The following is a 12,742-nucleotide window of genomic DNA, read 5'->3' on the forward strand; positions in this document are numbered from 1 at the left end:
AGGCACTGGCACCTCACCTGGATGGTCTCAACTCTCACCTAGTAGTTGGCCAAACAACCTCTCTGAAAGCAGTTTAGCATGCCACACCTTGCCTCATTGCTCAACTGAAGAAATTCAACCATATCTACCCAACTCAAGGAATTCTATTGGTTACTCCTTTGAACTTGCTGCACCTGCATGACAGTCTTCATCACCTACAAAGCTCTATACAAATCATCATACATCGCTAAAAAGACTACCATCGCAGAAGGATAACTCAACACAATACGAAGAGACCAGATTGAGGTCCAAAAATTGCAAGAACACCAGAAAACAAGCATTATACCAGTATGCTTCCACCCTTGAATAACCTTCCTGCTAACATTAGGCTGGTTCCATACTGTGTTTCAGAAAATAACTGGCCATCCTGCTCTTCAAAGAAAGCGTAAAGCGTCGCTGATAAATGAGGAACAGACAAGACAATGTCCGCTAACTACGTACAACTTCCTTCACTGTACAGCACCATTTGTTTTGCATCTGCTGATATCTGCCTCCTCCTTGAAGACCTTGACCTGGGTATCCTTGCTATTACCGAAACGTGGTTCAATACCAGCTCAGCATTCGCCCCAATGGCTAGAAGATAATTTCTAAGCCTCACCCTAACTGTGCTGTCAGTGAGGTTTCCTTGATCGACCCCGATTGGGTCCCTTCCTCCCACATACCCACCCAGCTATACTCTTCCTTCAAGAGCCTGGTCTGCAAGCTGATCATGTCTCCTACTTGCTCCCCGACCATTGCCACCAACTACAGGCCACCTGGCTCCATCACCCGGTTTCCCTCAGAATGGGCAGATTTCTCCTCACCTTGGATGACTCAAACATCCAACCTTGACTCAACCACGGCGTCCACTCCCTTCTGTGAACTCTGCTCCTCGCTCTCCCTTTCCATTCTCCTCTGGTCCTACCCACTCGTCTTGACACACTATGCCTTGATCCATACTTCTCTTACTCTGTGCCCCACTCTCCTGGTCAGACCACTCCCTCATCCCCTCTCACATTGGTCATCTCTGCCCTCTGACCACACCTTCCCCAGATCTGCCAACCTCATTCATGGACATCTACCCGAAGAAACGAGTGTCAGCTGCTGCCATCGCATCCACCTTCACCCCCTATCTTTCCACTGCAGAGTCTACCTCTGACTCCGCTTTCAGCAACGTCCATCTTGCCATCACTAACACTCTCGACATTCTTGCCCCAGTCCGGAGGATCAGCCTGAAACATGCCACCACGCGTAACACCTGGTATAATTCTGAACTTGCAGCCTAGAAATGCAAGTGCAGAGCTGCAGAACTGAAGTGGCAGACCTCCGGCTCAGGCTCACCCTCCGACAAACTGGCCGATCGCCTTCTCCAACGGAAATTCTGACTCCCCATTCATTCCAAGAAAAGGGGACACATCCAGGCTCACGTCTCTGGGGCATCCAACATGGCTTAACTATAAAAATCTACAAGCAACTAGCCAACCCTTCCACAGCCTCCACCTCGCCTTGTCCTTCTCAGGCCCTCTGCAATGCATTGGCCACACTTCACTGCAAAACCTCAGGACATCCTGAGCACCAATTTTTCCCCTCCCTTCCTCCCATCCCCAGCCACCTATGGCCTCCCATCGTTCCTCTGCCTCGCTCTTCTTCTCTCCCCAACACATTCGACAAGGTCACTAGAGTTGTCCGTTCGATGAAGTTCTCCTTCTAACCAGTCTCCGTGTTCTTCCAGAATTAAGGAAAATATCAGTTCCCTTGCCCCTGCACTTGCTGATTTCTGCACTCTTGCTACTGGGTCTTTCCCCTCTTCCCTCAAGCACTCTTGTGCGCCCCCTATTGTAAAAAGCCTTACACCAACCCGTCGTATCCAACTAACTACCGCCCCATATCGATCCACTCCTTCCTTGGGAAATTCTTGGATAAGTTAGTCTTCCCCCAACTGACCCAGCATACTGAGCTTGCTGGCTGCCTACACAACCAACAATCTGGATTCAGAGCATCCAGAGTTACAGAAACTGCTCTCCTAAACTCTCATGAAGACCTGCTCACGTTTGACTAACTCTCCAGCTGTTCTCATTCTACTTTATCTCTCCTCTGCATTTAATAAGGTGAACCACTCCATCCTCATAAAACTGCTCCACCATACTCTTGGTAGCTCAGAGCGGGCACTAGGCTCGCTGGCCACCTTTCCTCACCGACAGTCCCTCCCAGGTTATCCTGGGCTTTTTCACCTCTCCCACCCCCATCTCCACCAGTGGCATTCCCAGGGCTCCAACTTTTCTCCCTGGCTCTAACATTTATCTCGCTCTGCCTCAATGCCAGCAATACTGAGATTATTCCCATTGGGACTCCTGCTCCCCCTTTCTTCCCTTCACTCAGGCGACCCTCTATGGGCTCTCCCTTTTCTCCTTAATCTGAAGCCAGAAACCTTGGCATCATCCTGGTCTCCTCCCCCTCCCTCTCGCTCCCCTTCCCTCACATCCAGGACCTTGCCAAGAAGGCCCACCTCTTCAAAGGAATCATTCCCTTTCTCACTTTCCCTCAAACTCAATGTCTCTAGAGCTCTGGTACTCTCTAGGCTGGACCAGAGAGTCCAGCCTCTTCCTTAATCTACCAATCCACTCTCCATCCCCTTCATCTTATCCAGAATAGGGCTGCAAGACTTTTCCTTGGCCTCAAGCCCAGGGACCATGTCTCTGTAGTCCTAGAAATCTCTCCACTGGCTCCCAGTTGCTGCAAGGATAAAATTAGTCTGCCTCATCTAAAAGGCTGTCTAGGGACCACGCCATCCACAAGTGACTCACCAAATACTCTCCCTCCAGAACTTTATGCTCCTCCAGCGCCAACTCTCTGCGTGTCAAGCGCTTCTCTAAACAGCGAGCTCATGCACATCTCTTTCCTCGGCTGGCTCCCTTTTCTGGAACAGCTTCATCTTAGTCTTCAGCCAGATCTCAAATTCTGGAAGCTCCTCAAGACTAGTTCACCTCCGCACCCCCCTTCCTCCTTCCCGTGCTAATCTACAGTCGCTGAGATTGGTGACCAGGGCCCTTGTGTCCTGTGTCCTGGCCTTTCCCACACCCACCAATCGCCTTCAGCCTCTGCCCACTCCCAGCACTTGCCTTTTTGCGCCCACTAACCTGTGCTGTCTCACAGGCCTGCACTTATTGTATTGGCAGTTGACCACTCTTACCAAGTGATCTCTGCCAGGCACTCAACAGTTGCTTGCAACTTGCTCCCTTGCACTTCCCTCTGCTGAACCCCTAGTACTTACCCCTCCCTCGTCCCCCTTCTCTCGCTCTGCACTTGCACGCTCTGAATATTCACAAGGCCTATTAGGCCTGCCTCTTCTCTTTATTATATTTGCCCATCGTTCCCATGTTCCCTCCCTGTTGCCCTGTGGGTGCTTTGAAACACGATGTATATGTGCCGTACAAAGGCACACTAAATAAATCTATGCTTGCACTATGAACGCCACACATTTATATATATGGATGGTCAAATATTTACATTAGGTGACAATATCCATAATTTCGGTATATATATATATATACACTTTTTTTAACATAAAATAACTCCTCTCCCAAGGTACTTTCCTGGTAATAGTGTACATACTTAATGGCCGGTCAGGTGCTTGGAGAATGGGGGACTATGCCTTCTCCCTTTTGGCAATTTTAGTCCCCAACATTGCTCTGTTCTAGTAGGGCTGAGATTTTTGGAAAAAAAGTTCAGCAAGATCATGAGTGGGTGATGCCAGAGTTCTTGTAGGGCTGCACCTCTCCCGGGCACACAGTATTCGGCACACAACTTCATGCTTGGCAATCATCTATTTTCTGACTGGTTTCATGCTGTGGCCATAGACCGAGTAGCATTGTTCTGGTGGAGGAGGAGAAAGCAAACCTTTAATCATAAAAACCCCATGGAAAGGGGGCAAATTTCAATTGAAAGGGTGACATGACCAGGTCTTCAGGAAGCCCTGGATAGCGTTCGAAATCTGGAGAATGACCCAGAAGCGGAAAACCATGGAGGCTGAGGGGGTGGTCATGTTCAAACACCATCTAACTTCAAAGAATGCCTGACCTCTTATATTCCCTCCCGCTGAATCCACCTTGGAAACAGCACACCCAGGGAATATCACCAATTTAGGTCTGGCCTCAGTTTCTGCCCTCATTTTGGCTCCATGGATAGTAAATCAATAGGACAATTTACGCCTAGCGATGAAACAGCAAACCTCCTACCTTAGGATCCAAAAAAGCATACACTCCTTGCAGCATACAAGCAATGGGGGGTGAAAATGTGAGATGGTGGTAACCAAAGATGTGTGGTCCTTTAATGAGTTAAATGCAGGAAGGCAAGACAAAGGGTGATAAGTCGCATGGGTCCGCAATAGTTATCACTGAATCAACATTTACAGCTGTGAATGCTAAAGAGGCATCCAGGAAGTTTCAGCAAGCTCATTACAAGTAGTATAGGATAAACCAGCATCTTTGAAGTCTGCAGCACAGTCCAAAAACAACAGGAATCAACAGGAGTCCAGAAAGAAGAGACGCCATTATTGTTGGGATTAGCAGAAGATAGTTTTGATTAAATAATCACCACTTTGGAATGTTCTGCCTCAGACAACACCAAGGGCAAGAGGGGAAATAAGAATATCAAAGTACCTCCGAATTCACAGACAAAAGACAAATGTCACATGCACCAGAGTGTTGTGTTACACAGGACCGTGAAAAGTCAGAATTCTGACCATGCAACAAACAAAAGGGGTGCCAGTAATGTTCAAAACTCGTACTTCGGTTAAATAGTGCCAATGCTCGAGGTTTTGAATCTACGGTTTGACAGCATATGAACGACCGAACCTCCAGAAAGGAACAAAAAAAGGGGACCCCCGAGAGTTGTTTTGGAACTTTTTCAAGATACTAATTAACCCCCGTTTTAAAGATGGACTGTCGAGGCCCTATTATACAACATAGCTAAACGAATGCTCATTACATCACAGGACATAGAATTGGTGGAATGGATGAAGAACCTTTGCATTTGGTTTCCCTGGAAATCCTTTCAGGGGTAATACGAGAGTGGTTGTCAGATTGCCTATAGATCGAAAATGTTTAATGGTATAGCTCCTCTTATTGTAAGCTATCAATATCAGAGGATACCCACACCACACTTGGAGAATAGTTGCTCCAACATTGGTGGCAGTGAAGATCGGATAATTACTACAAATATCTACAGGGAAAATCACACTGGAAGAGGTGAACATGAGCAAAATCACTCATGGGAATAATTTGAAGTGGTCTTTGTTACAGGTGCAATGTATGAACTGCAGCAATCAAAATGTGTCTCTTGGGGGCTTTAGCTGAAAGCAATATTTGAAAGTCCTATCTTGGAACACAAGGACACGGGCAGCTATATTCAACTGTGAACCATGTGAATATTCTCCAGGTGGCATGATCACTCCCCCCCCCCAGTTCATCTGGATGGGAATCAGGTTTCTTCCCAGCCTGCTATTGAGGGGCTGTTAAGTCATCCATCTGGGGAGCTATTAATAGCAAAAGGAAATGCCCTTCAGTTTAGGATTGGCAGATCCTGGGTGGCGAAACAGTGCCTTTTGGCTGTAGAATAGGTTTTGTTTCAGATTATGTATACTGGAATCCTGTGAAATTTAATATTACTAGGTTTTTAGCACAACCCGAATATACTAGAAGATGGGTCTTTGGAAACAAATCGGGGGCTGGTACAGCTAGCAGGAGGACTAATAATACTCATCTAAATACAGAAATGTAAAGTTAGATTAAGTTTGGTGGGTAAGTAATGACCAACAAATCTAGTGGCTGTGTTTGGTCTGCTTTTATGGAGATGGCATTTGTTCAAACAATGGAAATGTGGTGGGGACTTTGAAGGGGCAGCAACTTGGCATCGGGGGTCTCATTAATCTTGTATTGACTACATCAGTGTGAGGACATAGCTGAAAGGAATAGCTGTGTCCACCACTAAGAGTACCTTCAATAAAGAAAAGCTCTACAACTACAAATGTAAGAGTAAGCGTTCTTGGTACCCTAATAAGGTGGTCTTTGATAAGGTCTTAATGAACAAAAGAGTTGCAGTGGGAATTGAATTCCATTAATTTCAGTGAGGAGAGCCAGAAAATTAAATCTGAAGAGTCCATAAGGTGCCGACAAAAATAAAAACGGTGCATTACACCACCGACACTTAGTACAGAATGACGGAGGCAATGCTAGCAGCTACTAGTGCAAAAAAAGGATATGAATTTATGGACTCCTATTGAATTGGAACGTAACCAGTGCAATAACTGAATTAAACACATTTCAGATTGTATGGGCCTACTATTCACTTTGTTCTCCAATATTTTATATAGAAGGACTCCAGAGATTCAGAAGCTCTCTCTTATAGTTCCGATATATAAAAATTGAAACTAAATCGGCCCACACAATTATCGGCCCTTAACCCTCTTGAACGTTGAGTAAACTCTTCAAGGCATTGGTCCTTAGAGAGCTTGAAGCTTAGGCAGTACGAACAGGATGTCTCTGTAAATACCAATCGGGCTTTCATCAGACTGTTGGTACAACCTGCAATGCTATGATCTTGCAATACATGGCCACAAGGCACAACACAATGCATTTTGGGGACTTTTTGTTGACCTTTGACGTGGTAAATGACAGAAGATTGTGGTAAAGGCCATCTATTTGAGGGCTACCTTCAAAACTATTAAGCATCCTTGTGTATCTACATAGAGATACCTGTATAGAAGCAAGTTTGGACTTTGGGAGTAACCTTACAGGAAAGATGCACACAAACATGGAGCTCAGACAGGGCTGCGTCTTTGCGACCTACTGGTTGTATAGGTATGAATCCAAACTTTGAGACTTCATGGAAAACTCCTTTGTTTCTTCCCCACGTATGGGTACCACACGCCTGGTCAACATGTGCTGACCACATCCTGATTCAAGATTACACACAAATTGGTCTTGAGTCTAAGCGCATTGCATAGGTAAGCTGAATTAAAAGACCTAAAAGTGAATAGATCTAAAATCAAGGAAATTAGGCTCTCAAATAGTAAAAGGGAAAACTGGTTTTCGATATACCTCTTGAAGTTACGTATCACTTTACTTGGGTATTCCAATCTTTCATATTGTCAACAAGGCCACTTTATTAACTTCATTTAAAGCTAAAGCGGATATCGTACCTTAAATGAAAATAGGTCTGGAAGATACTCTACTTCCGGGTTATTAAATCTTATAAAACAAAATCTATACCAAATACCTGTGGCATTGAAACCATACTGGCATTGGACTGGGACGCGATAGGGAGACACAGCCTTATGCTCTCAAGTGTAACAAGATCCTGAGCTAATTGAACTGTAAACAGGACTACTTAATACAGATGAGTATAGTTAAACAGTGGGATTAAGACTAGATAACTACTTGTTCAACACTTCCTAAATATAAGCTTCACTAGGCTCTTGCGGGCGAACATAAAAAAAAATGTGTATTTTGCCAGTATGTCCAAACTTTAAACTGGGGTATCAATTTGAGAGGCTCAGGTTTAACCTAACTTTAATCAGAGACATCTTGAATACTAGAAACTATTACATTCCCTAGCCCTAGTTTTTGTAAACAAGTCCCATCAAAAGAAACACTGAAACAGTGCCCGATTGCCCAACATTAATTGATACGCACAGCTTGTTCTTTGGGGAATTAAAGTACAATGTTTATATTGAACCAGATTTATTTTTTGCCACGTAGCTTCTATGGAACTTCTATTTCACTAACAATCAGGGTTTCAAGATTTTTAAAACCTATGGGATTGATTGAATGATTGCATTTTGACAGGAGATGGGACTATACTTCTACTGTCACCAAGTAATCATTGAGAGGTCTTTCCCACTCGCTTTGGAGTATCTTTTTTTAGATGGTTTTGTCTGATGTAGGTTATTTGTTCATATTTTATTAGGACATAATATAGGATATGAAAATGCGGAATGTCAATGCATGTTATTGTTAATATCAGAGTTTTTGTTTTAAAAAAACAATTCAAAATAAAAAAAAATCCTGGTGAATAGCATGCTTGTTCAAGTTCCCAGCTTTGTCCCAGTAGGGTCCACGTCTCCCAAAAGTGAGATCGTAGGGTGTTTCCCGGGTGCTGGGCTAGGTGCTACAGTGGCTCCCTTTCAATAAGGCCCAATCTTCACTCAAGTGCACTTTGCTTTTTGCTAAATTGTTGCTCACTTGTATGCCTGTGGGACCGCCCCCCCCTTCTGCCGCTTTGCTCTATCCTTCGTGCAGTTTTGTTAATACTTTGAGCTAGCCAACTAGACAAACAAGTTACTCTCTTACCTGGTAACGTTCTTTCGATGGGATGGTCCGATGACGTATTCCATATCTATGACAGTAATCGGCACAGCTGTGGTGATTACTGTCACATATGGAATACGTCAAAGGACCCAATCCCCTCGAAATTAATCTATGCACCAATTCCTCCTTCCACTTCCGAGACAAGCAGACGTCAGTTGGTCTCACCATCTGGCTTAAACTGGCCCCAAAAATCCAAGAACTCCTCCACTTTCCTGTCCTCACTACTCCCTTCTTCTCCAACGTATTACCCAGTTCTTTAGGGTCCCTTCATTCACTTGGACTCTTTCCAATCCTCCCTCCCACACACAGCAGGTCCAAACCTTCTGTCCATCTGCTTTTAGTCTACTCTGGGTCACTCAGCTCTTTATCGACCCTCTGCACACCTTGTGTACTTTTAGAAATGTTCCTCATAACTTATTCTGTTCCCATTCCTTCACAGCTCCACACCTGTATGCTTCCTAATCCTCCTGCACCTTACACACTCTCAAACCTGCTGCTCCATTAACAGCCGTACTAATTGGATTACCATGAACTGTTTGAATCCGAAAGGACAGGGATTAAAATAAATTCAGTTTTTCCTCCCGTGGCCATTTCAGATAATCCGCTCCCACCCAACCCCTTACTTACCATTAGGTGGCACATTTCGCTGTGTGCCGCTGACTTAGTCTCTGTGAAGCCTGCTTCCTTCACTTCTGTGATCTGGAACCAGCGCTGCAGAGTTCTTTTTTTTAAAACATTTCGGGAAGCAGGGGACACCCTCGTACCCCAAAGCCATTACAGTGAACAAGGGTGCGGGGGACACCCCCACGACCCTGCTCCCCTTGTTCACTGTAATGGTACAGAATGGGAGACAATCGAAATGTTCAGCTATACGTAATTCTCATACAGCTTTATTCTATACAATCTCCCAATCGTCTTTCTCCAATCAAATCTACGGATTCCTGCTCGTTCCGACCATCCCTGTATTTATAAAGGATCCTGACCCCCAAAACCCCTTTACACTTCAGCCAGGCCCTGCACAATGGATTGCACCTCTGATGGGGATCAATGTGGGCTAGTGAATGATGGGGCTGTGAGATCACAGACTTCTGTTGGTTTTTGGAGTGTGCCCGGCCTTTCAAACTGAACCATGCATAGGCTGACCCAATACGTTAAATGCCATCTTTTACACACATGCACATTGGGACACACTTGAAGCATTTTACAGGTTTAAGTGACAGGAACGAAAATGATACCTTAGTCTTATCACAATCCATGGTGGCCACATAAAAGCTCTGCGTCTACTTTTCGTCTGGGAACATTGTTTTCTCTGTCTTAACACTGTCCACAGCTCCGCATAGAGGCATGCTGTGAAGACTGGTCCCAATATCCCTGGAGTAAGTGTTAAAAGGGCCAAAAGCATGACTAGGGTCCCTGAAAACCCCCCATCCCAGGCCCAGATTGCTGTTTGAGGGCAGAGGGCTCACCATATCATCCCTTGAATGCCCCCCACAAACTTGCTAATGTCAAGGCAGGTGGCAAAAGAGCAGACAACCATAATCCTTTACCAATCACACCCAAACCTCCAAATTATTTCCAAGCAGTTCTCCTTGATTGTGTCAGTAAGAGGTGCATTTACCTTTGACGTCAAGCAGCCACATTGTGGAGCACTGGCTCTGTCCCAGCTCTTTGTAGGACACTTGCAATAAGTTCTCTCAGGGCTCCCAAGGAAGAAATATTCTGTTCGTTCAGACAAGAGTTCATGTTAGAAGATCTTAGTTTTGCTTCTACTAGAACATGGGTATGCAGAGGCCCACACCTCCACTGGTTAAAGAAATAATATAATCCTGCTCTAGTAGGGTGATCTAGCGGTCTTATTGAAAGAAACTACCAGTCGATCTGAGGAAACATAGCACTACTTACCAAGGAGTATGGTTTGCTGTTCATCATCGAAGAATGATACTTTGTCGTAGTTGCAATTCTTGTCATACTCCAAGCAGAAGTCTTCAAAAACAAACTGAAAATATGGAAACACATTTTTCTAATATTACTAGAGGAAATTAGTAATCTCTGATCACAAAATGTAGTTGTACTAATTGATTAGAGAACTATACATTTGCAACCACTTTTCCAACTACATAAGTGTGGTCTTCAGGCATTTTATCACCCTGGAGGCAGACTTCTTTTCTGACGTTTAATCAGTAATTTTTCAAAACCTATTAGAAAGCAGTGCATGCATCTGCAGATGTGTACATATGCTGTATAAATACCAGTCACATCATTTACATGTAGGCCACTTCAGTGGCAACATTCTACAGATGTATGTATTTCAGCTTGTTTGCATACCCGCAGAGTGTTGTTCGGGGCTGTAAACTGGAGGTGAATTTCCATGGATGGCTACTGGGTTGTTCTGTGGAGCGTAGCTTGTGATCTAAAATAGCCAATCCGATTCATTTCAGTTAGGTTACTCAGTATTTTTTTAAACCCCTTCATATCACTGGACTATAGCTAGATCTCTAGCTGAATTTGGGCACCATCAACTTGGGAACGTTTGAAGCATTATTTCTAGTGCCTGAGACGGGTGGAAGGCAGTCAGCAAGTACATGTGTGTTGAGCAACAGGTAACTATGGTATTAAACGAACCCAAGAAAGTTAACATGGAGGAGTTACGTCTCCTAGGTTTCAGACAATGTCCATTAAGAAAAAAACTTAAAACTTTGGATTGGTTTCTACTGTCATTAGTGAAGTGACATTCATCAGCACAATCAATATGTGCGAGAGGTTACATGCACATTCTACCTTGAGGTGGTAGAACCTTTTGGCAGGAAAAGGGAGGTGTGGGGGTGAGAAAGAGTGCTGATAAGAAGGGAGTAGAGTGGCAGAAAAGGGTTTTGTTCTATGAAGATTGGATACCTGTAGTTCGGTTTGCGCCAAGTGGCATACAAATGTAGACCCAATCTAACAGAACGGTTTTAGATCACTCGGTCAAAGAACGGAATGGTAAATGTTAAGAGTCAACATCTGGTGAGCTTACAAGTAAAGGTACCTTTTTGAAGCCTAGGAGTGACTGTACAACACTGTTCCTATAGGCAGGCAGATATCATTACACAGACTTTTACAAAGTGGTTAATCAAGAGGCTTCTTAAAAAGATTCTATATCCGGGCTGTCTCAAAAATAAGTCTTCTAGTAATAAATCATTGCTTTACTACCATCACTCAGCACAGTAACCAACTTTGGAATCCTGTGAAACTTACACTATTAATTTACAGTTTCCAGAAACGTTTGCCTTTAGCAAAGGTGCTCATTTTAAGCAGTGATTTGGTGCATGCAATATGCAAACTGGTGTCCAATCGAAATACTTACGCAGTCCTCCGAATTTGGAACCAATATTGGGACACTATCCATGTGGAACTTTCACGGTTTGAATTTTACTGTGAAGGTTGAGAAATGTGAATATGCAAAAAACCTAGATCGTATAACATTTTATTAATTGTAAAAGCTAGAATGCCATTTTTATTGTCATGTAATGTTACGTTGGGAAACACTATTCATTACATAATTGGCACACATTCTAGAATACACAACTTAATACAGATGCTATGGTATAACATTTTAGACAAAGCAATTAAGATATCAATCGATTTGCTCTACAGAAGCTACTTAGTTGAGATGATCGTAAAACTACAATGTATCCTAAGCCCTCAGAACAAAAATGGATAGATAATTTAGGTTCACATGTAGATGGTCTTAAGTACATGAAGTAGTCTGCACTTACGTGAAACTACTGCCGGACATTTGGGATTTCACCTTACAGTACTACGCTCGATATATAGGATGTATCCATTAGGATAAATATTGAGAAAGTAACAGAACTTTGATTACGTATTTGAATTATCTACCTTAGTTGATGTGAGTCACAAATACATTAGGCTAATGGTTTGTGATAAAATAATTTCTATTTTAACAGTAAGAGAATGGTGGCTGTTTATGAAGTTTGCTTTGGTTTCTCAATTGTCTGTGGTCTTGCTTTCATGAAGGGCCTAAAACACTGGTCTCATAAATAAGGACGTCAGGCGCTGTGTTTGTTGGCAATTTCCTGCGATGTCAGCGTGGACATGTGCCCAGTCTATCCTCACATTTCAGTCAAACGGCGTGGGCCATTCCATGAATGACACTTGCAAATTATTTTCCTTCTGTCAAGAACTTCAGTTGTGAACAGTGTAGTGTTAATCAAGAAATTAATATTTAAAAATATTTATGATTTGATATTGCTAAAACTCGTCTTTGGGACAGTTTCCTTTGGATTGGCTCTAACGTACATTTTACAAATACTTTATTAAAAAAGGAATTGCAGTGAATCAAGTTCTTTAATTGATGG

At 43.5% G+C, this 12,742-nt stretch overlaps 1 protein-coding gene across 1 annotated transcript in view; it reads right to left on the reverse strand.

The window, feature by feature from the left end:
* OVCH1 (ovochymase 1) overlaps positions 1 to 12,742 on the reverse strand; it is a 1,424,491-nt gene that overhangs the window by 601,082 nt on the left and 810,667 nt on the right. Inside the window, exon 14 of the mRNA XM_069628530.1 lies at positions 10,287 to 10,380. Coding sequence (XP_069484631.1) covers positions 10,287 to 10,380 — 94 coding nt within the window. The remainder of the gene's footprint in view (positions 1 to 10,286; positions 10,381 to 12,742) is intronic.

This window comes from Ambystoma mexicanum, chromosome 12 (assembly GCF_040938575.1).
Source record: "Ambystoma mexicanum isolate Mex_15411 chromosome 12, UKY_AmexF1_1, whole genome shotgun sequence".
In the NCBI taxonomy this organism is placed as follows: domain Eukaryota; kingdom Metazoa; phylum Chordata; class Amphibia; order Caudata; family Ambystomatidae; genus Ambystoma; species Ambystoma mexicanum.